The 23,940-nt window shown below is 42.4% G+C and overlaps 1 protein-coding gene across 13 annotated transcripts in view; it reads left to right on the forward strand.

Moving 5' to 3' along the window:
• mycbp2 (MYC binding protein 2) overlaps window positions 1–23,940 on the forward strand; it is a 286,672-nt gene that overhangs the window by 198,875 nt on the left and 63,857 nt on the right. For 9 of the 13 annotated variants that reach the window (XM_024388610.2, XM_024388613.2, XM_024388615.2 and 6 more), the window contains exons 48-53: window positions 27–124; window positions 895–1,011; window positions 3,362–3,502; window positions 11,317–11,517; window positions 16,631–16,763; window positions 18,292–18,426. In XM_024388610.2, coding sequence (XP_024244378.1) covers window positions 27–124; window positions 895–1,011; window positions 3,362–3,502; window positions 11,317–11,517; window positions 16,631–16,763; window positions 18,292–18,426 — 825 coding nt within the window. The remainder of the gene's footprint in view (window positions 1–26; window positions 125–894; window positions 1,012–3,361; window positions 3,503–11,316; window positions 11,518–16,630; window positions 16,764–18,291; window positions 18,427–23,940) is intronic. The other 4 variants (XM_024388619.2, XM_024388620.2, XM_024388621.2 and 1 more) reach the window with 2 other exon arrangements.

Raw genomic sequence — 23,940 nt, forward strand, 5'->3', positions numbered from 1 at the left:
GACTATGTGTGTGTTTAACCCACTAGATGCTGGTATGGAGGTGGAGGTGAAAGACCCTCCTAAAGGCATGATCCCACCTGGCACACAGATGGTTAAACCCAAGGCCGAGCCCCAACCTAGCAAGGTGAGACGGACACACCTGACCCCACAAATGCTCATCTGAGAACAGACCAAAGAACCCGAAAACACACCGTCACAGCCAGTAGTGTCTGTTGTGTGTTAATTTACTGTTTTGTATCGGGTCCTCTGTTGTTTACTCCAGGTGTTGTCTGGGTGGAGTCCATAGGATAATTGTTTTCACATCTTGTTCACTCTCATTCTAACTGGTGCTTATCTGTGTGGACATTTATAATGAAGAAAATTTTGTTGTGTGAGGATTATATGTTTAATGCAGTGAATATTTTCTACTGTCACAAACCATGTTCTGTATCATTGTTTTTGGAGCTCACTATTATCAAACAGACAATGGGGAAACAAACTGCACATTTCCAATCAGCTCTTTCAGCTCCTTCTGATCTTGTGTACAGTGGATCATATCCAGCGCCATCAGAGAACTGGGTGGATGGTAGGGTTTATTATTGTTTGAATTTTTTTTGTTCTTTATTTAACCAGGGAATTTTTATTGAGATGAACAGCTCTTGTTTCAAGTCAACCCTGGGTTTGGACTGACCAACCAGCAGTTTCTCCCGAATGGAGTACTTCTACGCTTTCTCCCACTATTTTGCTTTGTGGGCATGCCTATGTGTGTGTGTATGTGAATGTATAGATTGTTTGTATGTCTGTCTCTGCAGTGTGTGTCTGTCCTCTTCCCCTCTGCTGCCACTTCTTTTTCTCTTTCCCCTCCTGAGGTTCCTGCAGCTCACTGTCTCCCTGTCTCTCCTCTCCTTCTCTCAGGTCCGCAAATTTGTGTCCAAGGACAGTGCAGGCCTCCGCGTGCGTAGTCACCCCTCCCTGCAGAGCGAACAGATAGGCGTAGTGCAAGTCAATGGCACCATCACCTTCATTGATGAGGTAAACTGCTCTAGACCAGGCGATTTGATCATTTCATAGGTTTACTCTTTCCTTTGACCTTTTTCTGGTTTGTTGTCCGTTTTTTCCTTAATTTAGTTTTTATTTGAATTAACTAGGACCGAATCCTAACTTGGGATCCAAGTGTGTAACCTTAACCCTTTACACTCTTGGGAATTAGCCTGTATGAATAGGGCTAAATGTAAATGTTTCCTACAGAAGAAATATGAAAAGCGTATGCATAAGCATGGTTGTAATTGAAAGGGAACTGTTTGTAGATTATTTTTAGACAAACGGTGAGGGCACAACATTCCACCTGACACAAGACTGAATCCAAACATTACACTGTTGATTTTACGTGCATTTTACATTTCCTGTACTTTTCGCCGCATTTGTTGATAAATAAAATCAGAAAATACTTTTTTTTATGACTCAGTCTTCAACTATAAGCTGTTTTTTTAGCTTTTCTAGCTAAGCTATAAAATACGATATTAGTATAAGGCTTTGACAATGCGGATCATCATTTTGGTGCGCACAGAAAGAAGTCATGAGTGCATTCAGGTGCGTGTGCCATGGCAAATGTTCTTCATAATAGACAAAACAGACTCATTCTGTTCAGAACAACCCACGGTATGACACCATGTCATCTGATAACTACATCAACCAGGCTCATTCTGTTCAGAACAACCCAGGGTATGACACCATGTCATCTGGTAACTGTACATCAACCAGGCTCATTCTGTTCAGAACAACCCAGGGTATGACACCATGTCATCTGGTAACTGTACAACAACCAGGCTCATTCTGTTCAGAACAACCCAGGGTATGACACCATGTCATCTGGTAACTGTACAACAACCAGGCTCATTCTGTTCAGAACAACCCAGGGTATGACACCATGTCATCTGGTAACTGTACAACAACCAGGCTCATTCTGTTCAGAACAACCCAGGGTATGACACCATGTCATCTGGTAACTGTACAACAACCAGGCTCATTCTGTTCAGAACAACCCAGGGTATGACACCATTTCATCTGGCAACTGTACCACAACCAGACTCATTCTGTTCAGAACAACCCAGGGTATGACACCATGTCATCTGGTAACTGTACAACAACCAGGCTCATTCTGTTCAGAACAACCCAGGGTATGACACCATGTCATCTGGTAACTGAACAACAACCAGGCTCATTCTGTTCAGAACAACCCAGGGTATGGCACCATGTCATCTGGTAACTGAACATCAACCAGGCTCATTCTGTTCAGAACAACCCAGGGTATGACACCATTTCATCTGGCAACTGGGCTCATTCTGTTCAGAACAACCCAGGGTATGACAGCATGTCATCTGGTAACTGTACAACAACCAGGCTCATTCTGTTCAGAACAACCCAGGGTATGACACCATGTCATCTGGTAACTGTACAACAACCAGGCTCATTCTGTTCAGAACAACCCAGGGTATGACACCATGTCATCTGGTAACTGTACAACAACCAGGCTCATTCTGTTCAGAACAACCCAGGGTATGACACCATGTCATCTGGAAACTGTACATCAACCAGGCTCATTCTGTTCAGAACAACCCAGGGTATGACAGCATGTCATCTGGTAACTGTACAACAACCAGGCTCATTCTGTTCAGAACAACCCAGGGTATGACACCATGTCATCTGGTAACTGTACAACAACCAGGCTCATTCTGTTCAGAACAACCCAGGGTATGACACCATGTCATCTGGTAACTGTACAATAACCAGACTCATTCTGTTCAGAACAACCCAGGGTATGACACCATGTCATCTGGTAACTGAACAACAACCAGGCTCATTCTGTTCAGAACAACCCAGGGTATGACACCATTTCATCTGGCAACTGTACATCAAACATAGTGATCATAAATGTTGACAATGTATATGACATGAGTTTTATGATTTGGAAATGTGAAGTGCACATTTGGATTCGTGGGTGTATGACTTGCATGTGTGACATCAAAGCGGTATTTATTATAATCCTCAACGTCTCAGTATTTCCCTCAATCAGAAAACAAAACTGTGCGGGAGGGGCAACACAAGTTCAGAACAGCTGTCAGTCAAAACCCATACAGTGCTGTGAAGCGCAGAGCCAGAGTTCTGACGTCATGTATATAGTATGTTACTGTACAGCCACTGCATTCCAATTTAGGTGTTTATCACCTGTGTGTTACATTTTGCACCACTCAGTATAGGTAACTCTGCCTTCCTTGTTGATTCTGGGGTTCTGGAGCCATTCAACCCAGTTGACTCTGTTTCCATAGTGACAGGAGGGGGGTATGACTGTGTTCTCTTCCCTCTGTTGCTTGTTTTCCCATAGATCCACAATGATGATGGTGTTTGGCTCAGGCTGAATGACGAGACAGTAAAGAAGTATGTGCCCAACATGAATAGGTACACGGAAGCCTGGTGCCTCTCATTTAACCAGCACATGGGCAGGAGCCTGCTGGTCCCTGCCGACGTAAGTAAAATGACGATCAGTCAGTCAGTCAGTCTGTATGACAGCAGGGTAGTCTACCACCCTATGCTGCTCTTTTGGGGAAAGCATCACAGATCATGAGACCCCACACTACCAGACCTTCACAAATGGCAGCATAAGGGCAACATGCATGCCTTAACTCATGTCTGAGGGGATGAGAAAAAGGTTCACTTTAATGTTACTAGAATGTGTTCGGTTGGACATGGCTCTTGAAAAAAACCTGCATGATCAGTTAATACATGTTTAATGCATTGAAGTAATCCCCAATGTAGTTATTGACCAAAAAGATAGAGGTAGTAGATAAGCCATTTCAGTGTTTAGTTTTAAATGGTATTAGCTGCGCTGTCTGCGATTATCTTCACCTCTTCCTCATTGCTTTCTTCTCCCCCAAGCTTCACAAGCACAGGCACCTCAGAGCAAAATAAAATACAAAAAATGTTTTGAAATACCATATTTGCTCCATGACACAAACAACCTCAAAACTCTGAAGGCTGGTTGCTTAGACTCAGATTAAGCCTAGTCCTGGCCTAAAAAAAAAATGGTATTGTCTTTTTCATTTGAGCATGCTTTTTAGTCCAGTAGTAGGCTTAATCTGCGACCGGGAAACTAGTCCTGTCTAATCAGAGACTTCATGGTTGGATAGATTAGAAAGTGTTTACATTAATTATTTAATTAATTAATTAAATGGCATTGCCTATGTATTGACCATCAATTTTAAGAATAACTGTGTTCTGTCATGAAGCAATCATTGGTCCCCAACACCACTTCATATTGGAATTGTGTTTCTACCACTCCACAATTCTGCCTATGCATTGGGCTGCTGTGGCGTGTAAGGTTCAGAGGCTTCTAAGTAAGGGCATTGTCAAGAACAGCATGACACACTACATCCTGTATGTGGAAGATTTATTTTTCTGTCTTTTTTTAAACTTAAAAATAATTTTAAAAATGTTTAAAAAAATCTTAGCTCAATATGATCGTTTCATACCAGTAACCCAAAAGTGGGTTTAAAAATGCCTCCCCAACCCCTTCCCACCCAAAATAACAAAAGGTTCACCATGACACTTCACAGGAAGGAAGCTAATATTTGACAGACTTTGTCAACGTTCTGAGTCCTTCACAACATTGATAACAAGTGTATTTGTATGATTTACAACTGCACAGGAGTTGAAATACATCCACAGGTACACCTCCAAATGACTCAAATGATGTCAATTAGCCTATCAGAAGCTTCTAAAGCCATGACATAATTTTCTGGAATTTTCCAAGCTGTTTAAAGGCACAGTCAACTTAGTGTATGTAAACGTCTGACCCACTGGAATTGTAATACAGTGAATTATAAGTGAAATAATCTGTCTGTAAACAATCGTTGGGAAAATGACTTGTGTCATGCACAAAGTAGATGTCGTAACCGACTTGCCAAAACTATAGTTTGTTAACAAGACATTTGTGGAGAGGTTGAAAAACAACTTTTAATGACTCCAACCTAAGTGTTTGTAAACTTCTGACTTCACCTGTATACAATTGCAGTCAAATATATTGCCACTATTTCTTCACAAAATAAGATTAAATTGAAAAAAACATTTGGTGATAACAAGTGTATTTGTATGATTTACAACTGCACAGGACCAAGAAAAAAAATGACATTTAGAATTGTCCCTTTTAAAGTCACAAAATGGCCTGAAATAATTATGAACCAGTTGTGAAAAGAGAAAACAGAAAATTCTGCTCCATTGTGTAAAGGTGCAAATATATTTTACTGCAACTTCAATAATGAGAACAAGCACCTGGTACTTGTATTGAAAGAATATGAGTTGATACAGTACATGCTCAATATGAGTTCTCCTGTGTTACCCATCAGTTTTGCCATGTTCTATGATCTCCCTCACCAAGAGCCAGATCCTTCTTCATCAGAGCAGCAGCACACACACTGCCCAAGTATGCCAGCTCCTTCTCCAGCTGGATAATACCCTGAAACGTGTGCGTGCGCACACACACACACACACACACACACACACACACACACACACACACACGTATCATTTGTTGTAAAAACATGTATTTGCCAACAAATTAAAGTACAATAGGAAAAGTGGGTAAATCTTGTTTTTGGGTAAACTACCCTTTTAACATAGCAAAACAAAGTTCCCCCTTACCTCATCTGGTCCGGGGTTGAATTCGTAACCCACGGCAACACACTTGAAGCCGTAGAAACAGGCCTTCTCATCTTTTACGTAGTCAGAAGCAGTTTCTAAGGAGAACAGGGCCTCGTTTCCTGGGATCCCAAAGGAAGAACAGAAGGGTGATGCTGTGATATTGTCAGCAGGGAGGACAGGGGGACTACTTTATTGTCTGTCAGCTGAGAATAATTAAAGTAGCTGTGGCTTAGCAGAGCTGTCCATTGAAGAGATTGAGCTGCCCTGATCAATAACCTAACCTTTGATTGGTTCAAATGACTTGTTTCCTAGCGTGTCATTTGACTTAGCTAGTCAAATGCCTTCCTACTGAAACAAAACACCCTCACCCAGCGGTCAAATCGGTTTGAAATTAAGTAATTAAGCGTTGGACCGCTTTTATCTTACCTGGCAGCACTAGGACAGTGGTAGGCCAGCCATTGGAGCCAGAGATCTTCTTGAGCTCCACCCAGGTGTTGCTGGTGTCGTGGGCCAGGGGCTTGGTGCTCAGGCTGGACAGGTGGAGCGAATGGCTGGGGATGAGCAGGCGAAGGACATCCTCTGGCTGGGCTGTGCCACACTGGGGTCAAACTCGATGGTGGTCCACCGTACGCAGTCCGGGAATGACACCTGAGGAGTAAAGGGGAGAGGTTAAAGCCATGAAACAATTATGCGTAGGAAGAGTAGCTGATGCTTCTGCAAAGGTTAATGGGGATCCACATTTTTAAAAAGTCCTGGTTCATACAATATGTCCAGTTCTGCTAGATATATACTTTTCTTTACCCTTGACTAAGAATTCCTATGTTGGGAACAGTCCCACTTCACCGTGTGTGTGTGTGCGCGTACTTTACCATATACTGTGTGACTCCGGCCTGCTTGTAAGGGTGGTCACTCTCTATTATAGCATAGTGACTGGAGGTGGTGCATGCCGATAGGCCCTGCTCCAGCTGGTTGCCCGTGGTGCTGTCTGTTGATTGGTTGGGGTTGAAAGCCAGTGGGGCATACTTCTGGTTCAAAGCGGAGACAGCAGGAAGTAACTCCTGGACCAGACCAAAGACTTCCACTGCGGCCTGATTGGGAAAAAAAACATGATCAAATGAATCACACTGGTTCCGTTTCCCTTAAAAGGTACACTTAGATGGTATTGTTATCTGTAAGCAGGAAGTGTATGGTCTTGAATCACGTTTACATCTAAACATATAGGGGTAATAGTAATGGGCACCTACATCTCTTGCTCTCCCCCTTTCAAGTTAACATGATAAGAGTTATCAATGGAAAACGGTATTAATGATAGCCAGGGATGTAGCGGAAATACCATTGGTGGGTAAGAAATGAAAAAGGCAGGAGACAAGTAAACATTCATGAAAAATAGCTGCTTTTGCATTATAAGTGTATAATCGCTATTCATAAAATAAAATGGTGACAACTCACTCTTCTCAAGTTCAATTACAAAGTAACTTAAGAACAGATAAAATTACTGAAGAACCCCCCAGAAAACATTGATGCATTGATTTTTCTCAAGTGACGCACGCTCCTAGGGATGGCATGAAAGAGCACCAGTCGTCAGCCAGTGACTCAGCCCCTGTAACAGGGTTAGAGGCAGAGAATCCCAGTGGAGAGAGGGGAACCGGCCAGGCAGAGACAGCAAGGGCGGTTCGTTGCTCTAGAGCCTTTCCGTTCACCTTCACACTCCTGGGCCAGACTACACTCAATCATATGACCCACTGAAGAGATGAATCTTCAGTAAAGACTTAAAGGTTGAGACAGAGTCTGCGTCTCTCACATGGGTAGGCAGACCATTCCATAAAAATTTAGCTCTATAGGAGAAAGCCCTGCCTCCAACTGTTTGCTTAGAAATTCTAGGGACAATTAGGAGGCCTGCGTCTTGTGACTGTAGCGTATGTGTAGGTATGTACGGCATGACCAAATCAGAAAGATGGGTAGGAGCAAGCCCATGTAATGCTTTGTAGGTTAGCAGTAAAACCTTGAAATCAGCCCTTGCCTTAATAGGAAGCAAGTGTAGGGAGGCTAGCACTGGAGTAATATGATCAAATTTTTTGGCTCTAGTCAGGATTCTAGCAGCCGTATTTAGCACGAACTGAAGTTTATTTTGTGCTTTATCCGGGTAGCTGGAAAGTAAAGCATTGCAGTAGTCTAACCTAGAAGTAACAAAAGCATGGATTCATTTTTCTGCATAATTTTTGGACAAAAAGTTTCTGATTTTTGCAATGTTACGTAGATGGAAAAAAGCTGTCCTTGAAACAGTCTTGATATGTAAAAAATAGATATTAGGGTCCAGAGTAATGCCGAGGTCCTTCAGTTTTATTTGTGACGACTGTACAACCATCAAGATTAATTGTCAGATTCAACAGAAGATCTTTTTGTTTCTTGGAACCTAAAACAAGATTCTCTGTTTTGTCAGAGTTTAAAAGTAGAAAGTTTGCTGCTATCCACTTCTTTATGTCTGAAACACAGGCTTCTAGTGAGGGCAATTTTGGGGCTTCACCATGTTTCATTGAAATGTACAGCTGTGTGTCATCCGCATAGCAGTGGAAGTTAACATTATGTTTTCGAATGACATCCCCAAGAGGTAAAATATATAGTGAAAACAATAGTGGTCCAAAAACGGAACCTTGAGGAACACCGAAATTTACAGTTGATTTGTCAGAGGACAAACCATTCACAGAGACAAACTGATATATTTCCGACAGATAAGATCTAAACCAAGCCAGAACTTGTCCGTGTAGACCAATTTAGGTTTCCAATCTCTGACATTGACTAAAATACAGTATATACAGTACCAGTCAAAGGTTTGGACACCTACTCATTCAAGAGTTTTTCTTTTTTACTATTTTATACATTGTTGAATAATAGTGAAGACATCAAAACAGTGAAACAACACATATGGAATCATTTAGTAACCAAAAAAGTGTTAAACAAATCAAAATATATTTTAGATTCTTCTAAATTGCCATCCTTTTCCCTTTCCACTGTCACCAGTAAAGCACCATCACACCACCTCCTTCACAGTGGAAACCACACATGCAGAGATCATCCATTTACCTACTCTGTGTCTCAGACACTGCGGTTGGATCCAAAAATCTCCAATTTGGACTCAAGACCAAAGAACAAATTTCCACCGTCCATTATTTGTGTTTCTTGGACCAAGCAAGTCTCTTCTTATTATTGGTGTCCTTTAGTAGTGATTTCTTTGCAGCAATTCGACCATGAATGCCTGATTCACACCGTCTCCTCTGAACAATTGATGTTGATGTCTGTTACTTGAACTCTGAAGCATTTATTTGGGCTGTAATTTCTTTGGCTGGTAACTCTAATGAACTTATCCTCTGCAGCAGAGGTAACTCTGGGTCTTGCTTTCCTGTGGCGGTCCTCATCAAATCCAGTTTCATCATAGAGCTTGATGGTTTTTACGACTGCACTTGAAGAAACTTTCAACTTTCTTGAAATGTTCCTGATTGACTGACCTTCATGTCTTAAAGTAATGATGTGCTGTCATTTCTCTTTGCTTATTTGAGCTGTTCTTGCCATAATATGGACTCGGTCTTTTACCACCCCTACCTTGTCACAACACAACTGATTGGCTCAAACACATTAAGAACTTTTAACCTGTTAATTGAAATTGTTAGGTTCTAATTCTGAGTAAGCTTTAATTCTTCCCAGAGGATCAATACAGTTGCATTAGACAAAGACATGTTCACACAAGCACAGATATTTAACCCTTCCTCCTGAGTCTTTTCCTACATATCTGAACACCCAATGCATTTCTGTTGCTAGACAGAACCTTAGTGTTATCTGTTCTTCCTCACGTCATCTGACCTGACCTCTACCCCAAAGTGCTCACTCCTCCCCAACTCACAGCTGTCATGGTGACTGGTACCAGACTGTGTCTCTTCTCCTCCCAGAGGATCCCTGCAATAGGATCCCTGATGGCTAACAAAAACATATCCTGACATAATGTATACATTACCCTCTCTCCCTCAGTGACATGAGTAAGTATATTTCATATTCTCAGAACCCAACTAAATGCATTCCAGGTGACTACCTCATGAAGCTGGTTGAGATAATGCAAAGCTGTCATCAAGACAACGGGTGGCTACTTTGAACAATATAAAAGATATTTTGATTTAACACTTTTTTGTTTACTATATGATTCCATATGTGTTATTTCCTAGTTTTGACGTCTTCAATGTTATTCTACAATGTAGAAAATTGTAAAAATAAAGAACAACCCTGGAATGAGTAGGTGTCCAAAGTTTTGACTGGTACTGTACTTGTGAAATGAGTGAAAGTGTGTAAATGAATCCTTTGCCATTTCTTGACTTGTACTTATAATTTGTTGCTCAGAGTGTCTTTTAACGCTAGCCAGGGAGTCAGAGATATCTGCTTTTTGTCGTGGACCCCCTTAACTATATTCCCACAGGTGAGTTGTCTGAAGGAAGGATGTGTATGGCTTGGCTGCTCTGGTTTTTCTTCATCCATCTGTTATTTCTACATGACGTATTGAAGCCCCTTCCCCCTTGTGAAGTTATACAATTTGAGTTATCGTCGACTTTGCATTTTTGCCGTCAGGGACATGATTTTTTAACCACAGTTGCATGACTTTCTGAATAGTTTATCTTAAGAACACGCTCGTTCTACCTCCATTCTCCTTTAGGAATCAGCTTTTCATTTAAGGTTAAATTGTTATGCTGTCTGTGCTGTGATGACTTTTCTCATTTCACTTGAAATTCGAGCCATTGATGAAAATTGATAACATAATGACATTGATGTCAGTAAGTTACATGTGGCTTTTGTAGGAGAAGGTAGATGACATATTGCCTATTGTATGTGTCTAATACTGTGGGCCCATTTGTTAGAGCATGCCTTACCCACACTGCATTTTCTTGATAACATTTTTGAATCGACCATTTCCTTTTGGGCATATCTATTTTAGAGAAACATTGTTGCAACAATTTGCTGAGTTCATATAGAATATCAAATTCATAGTATTACTAGCAATTTGTTTTAAATCTTTAGGTTTACTTTCACTGTACTCTTCACACATGTTCAATGTTTATGGTTAGGTAAATGGACAGTTGAAACATGTTTCAAGCCTGTGCAGTATGAAGTGATACATCATTTTTATTTGTGCATTTATCGTACTTTGTCATCACACACTTTTTGAGAACTTTTTTGTGGTGTTCAGGTGTTGTTAATGAGGCCTGTGTTCTTGTCCAATTTATGCCATTGAGACAGTATCAGCCCAACAACCAGCTGTGCACTTGATACTCACAGGGTGTCCTCGAAAATGTGTTAGTCATTGCTGCAATATTTAAGTAAACGTTAGGCTCTATGTCAACATTTGTTAGAGAGAGTGGATCCTACTGGTTTTGTTGAACTGGTAGCTCTGTGGACATTACTGTAAAGCTGTAACCGCTATGCTAGAACTTTGTTCATTTGATAATCTGAAACACTGGTCACGTCACATCCTCTCTCATATGACACATAGTTATAAGGAATCAGGATGAAACTATGTCATCGCATCAGACAAATCCATTACTACTCGCCCACTGACTGGTCTTCTAACCTAACCTAGTTTTAATGCTAATCAATTCCCTCTTGCAGGAGGCCAGGGGCCAATTGGAGCAGTGTGTTGAGGTGAGCGCCAGCGGCCGCCCCTCCCAAGAGGCCCCCTCCATGCGGGAGCAGGACAGGGTGAGGCAGGGTGGCAGCGGCCCTGGCCTATATAAGGTAGTGAAGACGGGCCCCTCCATGCGGGAGCAGGACAGGGTGAGGCAGGGTGGCAGCGGCCCTGGCTTTTATAAGGTAGTGAAGACGGGCCCCTCGGGTCACAACATCAGAAGCTGCCCAAACCTTAGGGGTATCCACATTGGAATGTTAGTACTTGGGAACAAGGTCAAGGCAGTAGGCGAGGTATGATGTGTGACTTAAATGATTTATAGTGGCTGCCGATAAATTATAATTTATCTATAAAAAGTATCTATAAAAATATTTCCAGTCTAAGTAGACGAGTAGAAAAGGGCAACACAAACGAGCATAATATCTATATAACTAAAAGAATGGGCATAAGAACTACAGCACAGTTGTTCTTATGCCTGTCTCTTTTGTTGCCCTCTACCTTGCTCTCTTTGCTAACACAGACCGAAGTCGTTGTAATGCGTTTAGTTTTCTCCCCCTTTTGCTTGTAAATTGGTTGACTTGTTTTGCCTTCAGAAACTATTCATACCCATTGACTTATTCCACATTTTGTTTTGTTAGTGTGAATTCAAAATTAATAAAATACATGTTTCTCTCACCCAATCTGCACACAATAACCCATAATGACTAAATGAAAAGATGTTTTGAAAAAGAAATGCAGAAATATCTGTTATGTAAGTATTCACTCCCCCGAGTCAGTACTTTGTTGAAGCCCCTTTGGCATCGATTACTGCTGTGAATTGTTCTGGATAAGTCTGTAAGACCATGGTCACCAACCGGTCATCGCGATTGACTTTTCTAGCATTTCTAGTTGATCGCCAAACATTTATGTAAAAAACCCAATGATAAAGCCTTGTGTTCCTATTTTCTTTTTATTAGTCTCGGGCTGTTGGTGGTAGGTGCAGCCAATTCAGCTGCCCTGCGTGCCGGATAGGCAAACTGTTCCAATTCAGCTGCCCTGCGTGCCGGGTAGGCAAACTGTTCCAATTCAGCTGCCCTGCGCGCTGGGTAGGCAAACTGTTCCAATTCAGCTGCCCTGCGCGCTGGGTAGGCAAACTGTTCCAATTCAGCTGCCCTGGGTGCAGGTAGGCAAACTGTTCTGGCCCTGTGCTGGGTAGGCAAACTGTTGGGTAGGCAAACAATTCAGCTGCCCTGCGCGCTGGCTGCCCTGGCAAACTGTTCCAATTCAGCTGCCCTCAGCTGCCCTGCGAGCTGGGTAGGCAAACTGTTCCAATTCAGCTGCCCTGCGCGCTGCGGGTAGGCAAACTGTTCCAATTCAGCTGCCCTGCGCGCTGGGTAGGCAAACTGTTGCCATTTCATTTGTATAAAGGTACAAACTTTGCACATCAGATGACCCAGTCTGCAGTAACATAAAAGAAAGCTACGCAAAATTGATACTGCAAAACCATGACTAGAGAATACGAATACAGCAAAGAGCTGCTGTTACTTACTCAGCACTGTCAACACTTTTATAAGCCATAAAATAAGCGTTCTTCCTATTTCCACTCAGCGCTACAACAAGCAGTGCAGCAGTAATGAATGAGGAGGAAAGTGGATCTATAGGCCCAAACATAACACTTTGTATTCATGACAAAAAGTTAATTGCTTTGCCACATTTTTGCAGTATTACTTACCTCAGTGCTTTGAAAGAAACAGGTTGCATGTTTTGGAATATTTTTATTCTATATAGGCTTCCTTCTTTTCACTCTGCCAGTTATGTTAGTATTGTGGAGTAACTACAATGTTGTTGCTCCATCCTCAGTTTTCTCCTATCACAGCTATTAAACTCTAACTGTTTTAAAGTCACCGTTGGCCTCATGGTGAAATCCCTGAGCGATTTCCTTCCTCTCTGGCAACTGCGTTAGAAAGGACACCTTTATCTTTGTAGTGGTTAGATACTAAATAAACATGGTAAAAACTCACGGACGACTAGTAAAGCTCAAACCAAGTTTATTCACCCACTGGGTCACACAGCTGCATAAGACAAACATGTTTACACAAGCACTGGTATTTAAACCCTCCTATGCTGAGTCTCCTCCTTATACATATGGACAGCCAATACATCTCTGCTATATAGGACTTTAGTGATGTCTGTTCTTTCTCACTTCATCTGACCTGACCTCGGCCTAAATTTCTCACTCTTCCCCAACTCATGGCTGTCCTGTTGACTTGTACCGGACTGTGGCCCTTCTCCTTTCCATAGGATCCCTGAGGTCTAACAATCACATGTTCCGACAGAATGTAAATGTTCTGCATTCTCTCTCCCTCAGTAACATCAATAAGCATATTTCAAGTTTAGAACCACCAGTAGTGACTGGGTGTATTGATACACCATCCAAATTGTAACTAATAACTTCACCATGCTCAAAGGGATAGTCAGTGGCAGCTGCTTTTTTTTACCCATCTACCAATAGGTTCCCTTGTTTGCGAGGCATTGGAAAACCTCCCTGGTCTTTGTCATTGAATCTGTGTTTGAAATGTACTGCTCAACTGAGGGACCTTACAGGTAATTGTATGTGTGGGGTACAGAGATGAGGTAGCCATTCAAAAATCATATTAAACACTATTATTGCACACGGTGAGTCCATGCAACTTATGTCAACTTTAAAGGCAAATGTTTACTCCTGAACTTATTTAGGCTTGTCTAAACAATGGAGTTAAATACTTACTGACTGTAGATATTGCAGCTTTTCATTTTTTATTAATTTGTAAAAAATTCAAAGAACATAATTCCACGTTGACATTATGTGGTAGGGTGTTGTGTGTGTAGGCCAGTAGCAAAAAAATCTATATTTAATCCATTTTAAATTCAGGCTGTAAAACAACGAAGTGTGGAAAAAGTCAAGGGGTGTGAATACTTTCTGAAGGCACTGTACTTTCCTATTGAAAAGGTGAATACACAAAATGCCTCTGGGAGTGGGTGTGTGCTCTGTCAATTCTCCGTGTGGTGGCTCTTTTCTTTAATTAACACACTCCAATGGCTACAGCATTTTGCGTTTATACATTTTCATTTAACTATATACAATTATCTTAATTTATTCATCATTGGAAACAGATTAGATATTTCTGAGGTTTACATTTTTTTTTATCCTTCACTACTTTTTAAAACGTATTATGGCTGCAGGGGCAGTATTGAGTAGCTTGGATAAAAGGTGCCCAGAGTAATCGGCCTGCTCCTCAGTCCCAGTTGCTAATATATGCATATTATTAGTATTGGATAGAAAACACTCTGAAGTTCGTAAAACTGTTTGAATGATGTCTGTGAGTATAACAGAACTCATATGGCAGGCAAAAACCTGAGAAGAAATCCAAACAGGAAGTGGGAAATCTGAGGTTGGTCGATGTTCAACTCATTCCCTATTGAATACACAGTGGGATATTGGTTATGTTGCACATCCTAAGGCTTCCACTAGATGTCAACCGTCTTTAGAAACTTGAAAAAGGCTTCTACTGTGATGTGGGGCCGGATGAGAGCTCTTTGAGTCAGAGAGCCAGGTCCTGGTCACGCGCATTTCACATGATAGCGACCTGCGTTCCATGGCTTTTCTACAGACAATGGAATTCTCCGGTTGGAATGTTATTGAAGATTTATGATAAACATCCTAAAGATTGATTTTATACTTAGTTTGAAATGTTTCTACGACCTGTATAACTTTTTGAAGTTTTCGTACGACGTTCGGCTGGACCTGCACGAGCGTTTTAGATTTGTGTACTAAACACGCTGACAAAAGTAGCTACCTTGGACATAAATAATGGACATTATCAAACAAATCAAAAATGTATTGTGGTACTAGGATTCCTGGGAGTGCATTCTGATGAAGATCATCAAAGGTAAGGGAATATTTATAATGTTCTGATTTCTGTTGACTCCAACATGGCGGAGAAAATGTGTTTTCTGAGCACCGTCTCAGATTATTGCAGGTTTGCTTTTCCGTAAAGTTTTCTTGAAATCTGACACAGCGGTTGCATTAAGGAGAGGTATATCTATATTTCCATGTCTAAGAATTGTATTTTCATCGACATTTATAATGAGTATTTCTGTAAAATGATGTGGCTCTCTGCAATATCACCAGATGTTTTTAGAACTAGTGAACGTAACGCACCAATATATACTGAGATTTTTTTTACATAAATATGCACTTTATCGAACAAAACATGCATGTATAGTGTAACATGAAGTCCTATGAGTGTCATCTGATGAAGATCATCAGGTTAGTGATTCATTTTATCTCTATTTGCTTTTTGTGACTCCTCTCCTCTCTGTTTTTCTGTGATTTGGTGGTCACCTAACATAATTGTTTGTGGTGCTTTCGCTGTAAAGCCTCTTTGAAATCAGACACTGTGGTGGGATTAACAACAAGATTACCTTTTAAAACGGTATACGATACATGTATGTTTGAGGAATTTTAATTATGAGATTTCTGTTTTGAATTTGGCGCCCTGCACTTTCACTGGCTGTTGTCATATCGATCCCGTTAGCGGGATTGCAGCCCTAAGAAGTTTTTAACATTTGATTCGTGAAATGCTGAAGCCATACTGTATCTCAGATTAATCTTTCCCCTCTTACACCTTCTGTTGACTATGTTTCTCGGGGCACATTTTGATGCGCTTTAAAATGTCTTGACCCAAAGTGCTGAATGGTGCCTTCTTGACCTCTGTTAGGAGGATGTGGTGTGTCATGCTTTTACTGGAATGCCCTCTCTAAACCAATGGCTCTGCGGCTCTTTCTCAATTCATCTTTCCTTGAGTCCACACGTCCTATATCCTCGCCTCCTTCTCAAACCACATTGGAGGAGGTGGTCTGAGGGGAGGAACCTTGGACGACTTCCTCCAATAGGGTTGAGAAGGTGACAAGGATATAGGATGTGAGGACTACTAGGATACAATGAATCATGGAAAGACTCACGAAGCCTCTCTCTCTCTAAGCACTTATTAACATTTACACTTTCCATCTGCATGTCTAAAGTGGTGATTTTCTTTCAGGACTTTTACAAAACCAAAACAAACAAACATGCATTTAACTTTCAATATGATTAACTTTCAGAGTAAGTTCTTAAATGTATTCTCTTTATACAGTAAACTATGCAAATATTCTAGCTACAATGCACTATGAAATTGCTCTGTAGGAATGATGTTGTACATTTTGTATAAGGGGATGGGATGATATTTGTGAGGATGGTGCTGTGTGTGTAGAGGGATAACGAGCCTTGTTGTCCATCAGGTGATCAATACAGAGGGGACGTGGGTGCAGCTGGACAAGAATAGCGTGGTGGAGTTCTGCGAGAGCAACAAAGGAGAGGCCTGGTCTCTGGCCCGAGACCCTGGGGGAAACCCGTACCTACGCCAAGGGGAAGGTAAGAGCCCCTATAATTACCTTTTTACTTACCTTACTGCTTTGAGACCTCTGTAATTGTTGTGGACCAGGGCCCATATTCACAAAGCAGCTCAACAGTTCCTAGGAATCCTGCTTTAAGACAACAAAAACTAAAAGCAAATCAAAATTTTATTTGTTACATGCGCCGAATACAAGTGTAGACCTTAGAGTGAAATGCTTACTTACAAGTCCTTAACCAACAACGCAGTTTTAAAATACCTAAAAAAAGAAGTATGAGATAAGAATAACAAATAATTATAGAGCAGCAGTAAATAACAATAGCGGGGCTATATACAGGGGGTACCGGTACGTAGTCGATGTGGAGGCTATATACAGGGGGCACCGGTACAGAGTCGATGTGGAGGCTATATACAGGGAGCACCGGTACAGAGTCAATGTGGAGGCTATATACAGGGGGCACCGGTACAGAGTCAATGTGGAGGCTATATACAGGGGGCACCGGTACAGAGTCAATGTGGAGGCTATATACAGGGGGCACCGGTACAGAGTCAATGTACGGTGGCACCGGTGTCAAGGTAATTGAGGTAATATTTAGATGTAGGTAGACTTATTAATGTGACCATGCATAGATAATAACAGAGTAGCAGCTGCGTAGAGGGGGGTAATGCAGATAGCCTGGGTAGCCAGTTGATTAGCTGTTCAGGAGACTTATGGCTTGGGTGTAGAAGCAGTTTAGAAGCCTCTTGGACCTCCGGTACTGCTTGCTGTCTGGTAGCAGAGAGAAGTCCGACTCTGGTGGCTGGAGTCTTTGACAATTTTTAGAGCCTTCATCTGACACCACCTGGTATAGAGGTTCTGTATGGCAGGAAGCTTGGCCCCGGTGATGTACTGGGTCATACGCACTACCCTCTGTCAGAGGCCGTGCAGTTTCCATACCTGGCAGTGATGTGCAGATAGTGGAGCTGTAAATCCTTTTGAGGATCTGGGGAACAATGCCAAATCTTTTCAGTCTCCTGTTCATGACTGTCTTGGTGTGCTTGGACCATGATAGTTTGTTGGTGATGTGGACGCTAAGGAACTTTAAGCGCTCAACCTGCTCCACTACAGCCCCGTCGATGAGAATGGGGTTGTGCTCAGTCCTCCTTATCCTATAGTCCACAATCATCTCCTTTGTCTTGATCACGTTGAGGCAGTGGTTGTTGTCCTTGCACCACACGGCCACGTCTCTGACCTCCTCCCTATTGGCTGTCTCATCATTGTTTGTGATCAGGCCTACCACTGTTGTGTCATCAGCAAACTTAATGATGGTGTTGGAGTGACCACCAACTTTTGAACGGTAGTGTAACTTTTTATTTGTATTGCTTTGGCCACAATGACGAGTATAGTACAAGTCAGCCGCATTATTTGGGTATGAGTCAACATATTAACTTTTAAAAGTGAGATTTTCACTGGACACTTTAGTGAATCTAACATGGATGTGAATGGATGTTTTGGTTGCTGTTCTTGGTGGAGCCAATGTGGTCCAGCTCTGTCTTCTGTCCCAACAGAACAAACCCTGCTAGAGCATGGGGCCCAGACCCCCCCAACTAGCCCCTTTTCTGTCCAGGCCTTCAACAGTGCTGCTGGAGCCATTGCGGCCAACGGGACACAGGGCTTCAACTATGGCATCTCAAGCAACAAAGGTGAGGCCATCCGGGGGACGTGGATACGTGGCTGGGTGGGTGAGGGATGCCTACACTGAGTGTACTAAACATTAGGAACACCTTCCTAATATTGAGTTGCACCCTCAACAGCCTCAATTATTCGGGGCATGGACTCTGCAAGGTTTCAAAAGCATTCCACAGAGATGCTGGCCGATGTTTACCCAAATGCTTCCCACATTTGTGTCAAGTTGGCTGGATGTCCTTTGGGTGGTGGACCATTCTTGATACAACAAACTGTTGAGCGTGAAAATCCCAGCATCATTGCAGTTCTCAACAAACTAAAACCGGTTCGCCTGGCACCTACTATCATACCCCGTTCAAATGCACTTAAATATTTTGTCTTGCCCATTCACGCTTTGGCACACATACGCAATCCATGTCTCAATGCTTAAATACTATTCTGTAACCCGTCTCCTTCATCTACACTGATTTGAAGGTGACATTAATACAGGATCATAGCTTTCACCTGGTCAGTCTGTAATGGAAAGAGCCGGTGTTCCTAATGTTTTGTACAATCAGTATACATGCACTTGGGGCTTGGTAGCTACAGCTGCTTCTGCAGCAGAACCTTGGTCATGGTCATTTAGGCATAAAACTTGATAAAATGGAGTGAAATGAGCAGGTAGTGTATCTGAACTAGGAAATCCTAGTTTTCGTTGTCTGTTGAAAAGCATTTTAAAACAAATCAAATCATATTTTATTCGTCACATGCAGTTGTAGACCTTACGTGAAATGCTTACATACAAGCCCTTAATCAACAATGCATTTCAAGAAATAGAAAATAATGATTAAATAAACTAAACTAAAGAATAAAATAAAAAGTAACACAATAAAATAACAATAACGAGGCTATATACAGGGGGTACCGGTACTGAGTCGATGTGCGGAGGTACAGGTTATTCAAGGAATTTTGTACATGTAGGTAGGGGTAAAGTGATTATGCATAGATAATATACAGCGAGTAGCAACAGTGTAAAAACAAAAGGGGGGGGTCAATGTAAATAGTCAGGGTGGGCATTTGATTAATTGTTCAGCATGGCTTGGGGGTAGGAGCTGTTAAGGAACATTTTGGACTGAGCCTTAAGCACTATCCTCTCTAGCGCCTTTCGGTTGGATGTCGAGCAATTGCCATACCGGGCGGTGATGCAACCAGTCAGGATGCAGCTGTAATACTTTTTGAGGATCTGAGGACCCATGCCAAATCTGTTCAGTCTCCTGAGGTGAAAAGGTGTTATCGTGCCCTCTTCACAACTGTCTTGGTGTGTTTGGACCATGATAGTTCGTTAGTGATGTGAACACCAAGGAACTTGAAACTCTCGACCCGCTACACTACTTCCCCGTCAATGTTAAAGGCGGCCTGTTCGGCCTTCCTTTTCTTGTAGTCCACGATCAGCTCCTTTGTCTTGTTCACATTGAGGGAGAGGTTGTTCTCCTGGCACCACACTGCCAGGTCTCTGACCTCCTCTCAAAAGGCTGTCTCATCCTTGTCAGTGATCAGTCCTACCACTATTGTGTCTTCAGCAAACTTAATGATGGTGTTGGAGTCATGCTTGGTCACGCAGTTGTGGGGGTACAGGAGAGGACTAAGGACACACCCCTGATGGGCCCCGGTGTTGAGGATCAGCATTATCACCTGGGGGCTGCCTGTCAGGAAGTCCAGGATCCAGTTGCAGAGGGAGGTGTTTAGACCCCTTAGCTTAGTGATGAGCTTTGGGCACTATGGTGTTGAATGCTGAGCTATAGTCAATTAACAGCATTCTCACAATGCTGTTCCTTTTGTCCAGGTGGGAAAGGCCAGTGTGGAGTGCGATTGAGATTGCGTCTTCTGTGGATCTGTTTGGGCGGTACGCGACTTGGAGTGGGTCTCGGCTTTCCGGGATGATGGTAATGATGTGAGCCATGACCAGCCTTTCAAAGTTCTTCATGGCTACCGACGTTAGTCGTTTATGCAGGTTACCTTTGCTTTCTTTGTCACAGGGACTATGGTGGTCTGCTTGAAACATGGGTCTTACAGATTCAGTTATGGAGAGGTTGAAAATGTCCGTGAAGACACTTGCCAGTTGGTCCGCATATGCTCTGAGGACACATCCTGGTAATCCATCTGCCCCGCAGCTTTGTGAATGTTGACATGTTTAAAGGTCTTTCTCACATCGGCTATGGAGAGCGTGGTCACACAGTCATCCCGAACAGCTGGTGCTCTCATGCATGCTTCAGTGTTGCTTGTCTCGAAATGAGCATAAAAGGCATGTAGCTTGTCTGGTTGGCTCGTGTCACTAGGCAGCTCGCTGCTGGGTTTCCCTTTGTAATCCATAATAGTTTGCAAGCCCTGTCACATCCGACGAATGTCAAAGCCGTTGTTGTAGGATTAGGATTCAATCTTAGTCCTGTATTGAAGCTTTGCCTGTTTGATGGTTCGTCTGAGGGCATATCGGGATTTCTTATAAGCGTCCGGATTAGTATCCCGCGCCTTGAAAGCGCAGCTCTAGCCTTTAGCTCGATGCGGATGTTGCCTGTAATCAATGGCTTCTGGTTGGGATATGTACGTATGGATACTTTGGGGTCGACGTCATCGATGCACTTATCGTTGAAGTCGGTGACTGAGGTGGTATAGTCCTCAATGCTATTGAACATATTCATTCCAGTCTGTGCTAGCAAAACAGTCCTGTAGCGTAGCATTTGCGTCATCTGACCACTTCCATATTGAGCTAGTCACTGGTACTTCCTGCTTTAGTTTTTGCTTGTAAGCAGGAATCAGGAGGATAGAATTATGGTCAGATTTGCCAAATGGAGGGTGATGGAGCGCCTCTGGAGTATGGAGCGCCTATGCGCCTCTGTGTGTGGAGTAAAGGTGGTCTAGATATTTTTCCTCTTCTGGTTGCACATTTGACATGCTGATAAAAAAATGAGGTAAATTTGATTTGTTTGGCTGAATTTACAGAGTAGATCCAAGTTTGAGATTATTACAGAGAATGAAATAATGTTACTTAGGGAGCCAATAAACCTACTGAAACTGTTCATGTTTGAGCCAATCATTACCCCCAGATCAGAGTTTGTTCTCATAGCATTAACAACACAGATGCCGACTGAAACACCTCAGCTAGAGGGTCGGCATAGGCAAACAAACTGTTGTGAGTGGGGATGCTGCCAGGTAATGGCTAGAGTGTGAGTGTGTTGTAGAGAGAGAGTGGCAATACAGCACAAAATCCCAGCGGATGGAGGCTGTATTAGATCTAGTCAGAGGTTCCTGTATTTATTGGACGTGTCGGTGCTCAATATGTACAGTTGAAGTCGGAATTTTACATACATTTAAACTCAGTTTTTCAGTTCCTGACATTTAATCCTATTACAAACTCCCCGTCTTAAGTTAGTTAGGATCACCACTTTATTTTAAGAATGTGAAATGTCAAAATAATAGTCGAGAGAATGATTTATTTCAGCTTTTATTTATTTTATCACATTCCCAGTAGGTCAGTAAGTTTACATATACTCAATTAGTATTTGGTTGCTTTACCTTTAAATTGTTTAACTTGGGTCAAACATTCCGGGTAGCCTTCCACAAGCTTCCCACAATAAGTTGGATGAATTTTGGTTCATTCTTCCTGAATGGTGTAACTGAGTCAGGTTTGTAGGCCTCCTTGCTGGCACGCTTTTTCAGTTCTGCCCACACATTTTCAATAGGATTTGAGGTCAGGGCTTTGTGATGGCCACTCCAATACCTTGACTTTGTTGTCCTTAAGCCAGTTTGCCACAACTTTGGAAGTATGCTTGGGGTCATTGTCCATTTGATTTCCTGACTGATGTCTTGAGATGTTGCTTCAATATATCCACATAATTTTACTTCCTCATGATGCCATGTATTTTGTGAAGTGCACCAGTCTCTCCTGCAGCAAAGCACCCCCAGAACATGATGCTGGAAACTGGCTTAACAGTAGCTTGGAACAGTAGCTTCTTCCTTGCTGAGTGGCCTTTCAGGTTATGTTGATATAGGACTCGTTTTACTGTGGATATAGATACGTTTGTACCTGTTTCTTCCAACATCTTAACAAGGTCCTTTGCTGTTGATCTGGGATTGATTTTCACTTTTTGCACCAAAGTCCGTTCATCTCTAGGAGACTGAATGCGTCTCCTTCCTGAGCTGTATGACGGCTGAGTGGTTCCCATGTTGTTCATACTTGCTTACAATTGTTTGTACAGGTGAACTTGGTACCTTCAGGCATTTTGAAATTGCTCCCAAGGATGAACCAGACTTGTGTAGGTCCACAATTTTTTTCTGAGGTCTTTGCTGATTTCTTTTGATTTTCCCATGATGTCAAGCAATGACTTCCGACTTCATTGACGGTCGCAAAGAAACGTTCTCCCCCCCCAAAAAATGAGTTTCACCCAGGGCACGCGCACCATAGTTTCATTACACATCAGCCCTTGTTACTGCCAATCAAGGCTCTGATTGGTGAACCACTGATCCAGTCACAGCTCTGTCTTTTGACAGTGCTAGGTATATACCCACACACACAGTGCTTTTAACATTGTATTTTCAACTTACATATTTGACACATTGACATACATGATTACTTTGTGTTTATTCATATCGTCGTTATTATTTAACATGTACTCACCTGGGATTTGAACTCGCATTCCGATATTCCTGCTACACCACCATGTCTGTATCAATGACTGATTTCACCTGTAGGCCTGTTCCTAAATCTCAGCTCTGTTTTAAAATACACGGAAGGAAAACTATTATGCACTTCACGGCCTAAAGTATGTGGACAACTGCTCGTTGAACGGCTCATTCCAAAATCACAGCCATTAATATGGAGTTGGACCCCCCTTTGCTGCTAGAACAGCCTCCACTCTTCTGGGAAGGATTTCAGTTAGATGTTGATACATTTGCTGTGGGGACTTGCTTCCATTCAGCCACGAGCATTAGTGAGGTTGGGCGCTGATGTTGGGTGATTAGGGCTGGCTTGCAGTCAGCATTCCAATTCATCCCAACAGGTGTTCGATGGGGTTGAGGTCAGGGCTCTGTGCAGGCCAGTCAAATTCTTCTACACCGATCTTGACAAACCATTTCTGTATGGACTTAGCTTTGTGAACAGGGGCATTGCCATGCTGAAACAGGAAAGGGCCTTCCCCAAACTATTGCCACAATGTTGGAAGCACAGAATCATCTAGAATGTCATTGTATGCTTTAGTGTTAAGATTTCCCTTCACTGGAACTAAAGAGCTTGAACCATGAAAAACAGCCCTAGACCATTAACTTTACAGTTGGTACTATGCATTGGGGCAGGTAGCTTTTTCCTTGCATCCAAACCCAGATTCGTCAGTCAGACTGCCAGATGGTGAAGTGTGATTCATTACTCCAGAGAACCCGTTTCCACTGCTCCAGAGTCCAATGGCGGTGAGCTTTACACCACTCCAGCCAACGCTTGGCACGCTGGGAATTGCACATGCTGATTTTAGGCTTGTGTGCGGCTACTCGGCCATGGAAACCCA

Source organism: Oncorhynchus tshawytscha, linkage group LG26 (assembly GCF_018296145.1).
Source record: "Oncorhynchus tshawytscha isolate Ot180627B linkage group LG26, Otsh_v2.0, whole genome shotgun sequence".
Taxonomy (NCBI): domain Eukaryota; kingdom Metazoa; phylum Chordata; class Actinopteri; order Salmoniformes; family Salmonidae; genus Oncorhynchus; species Oncorhynchus tshawytscha.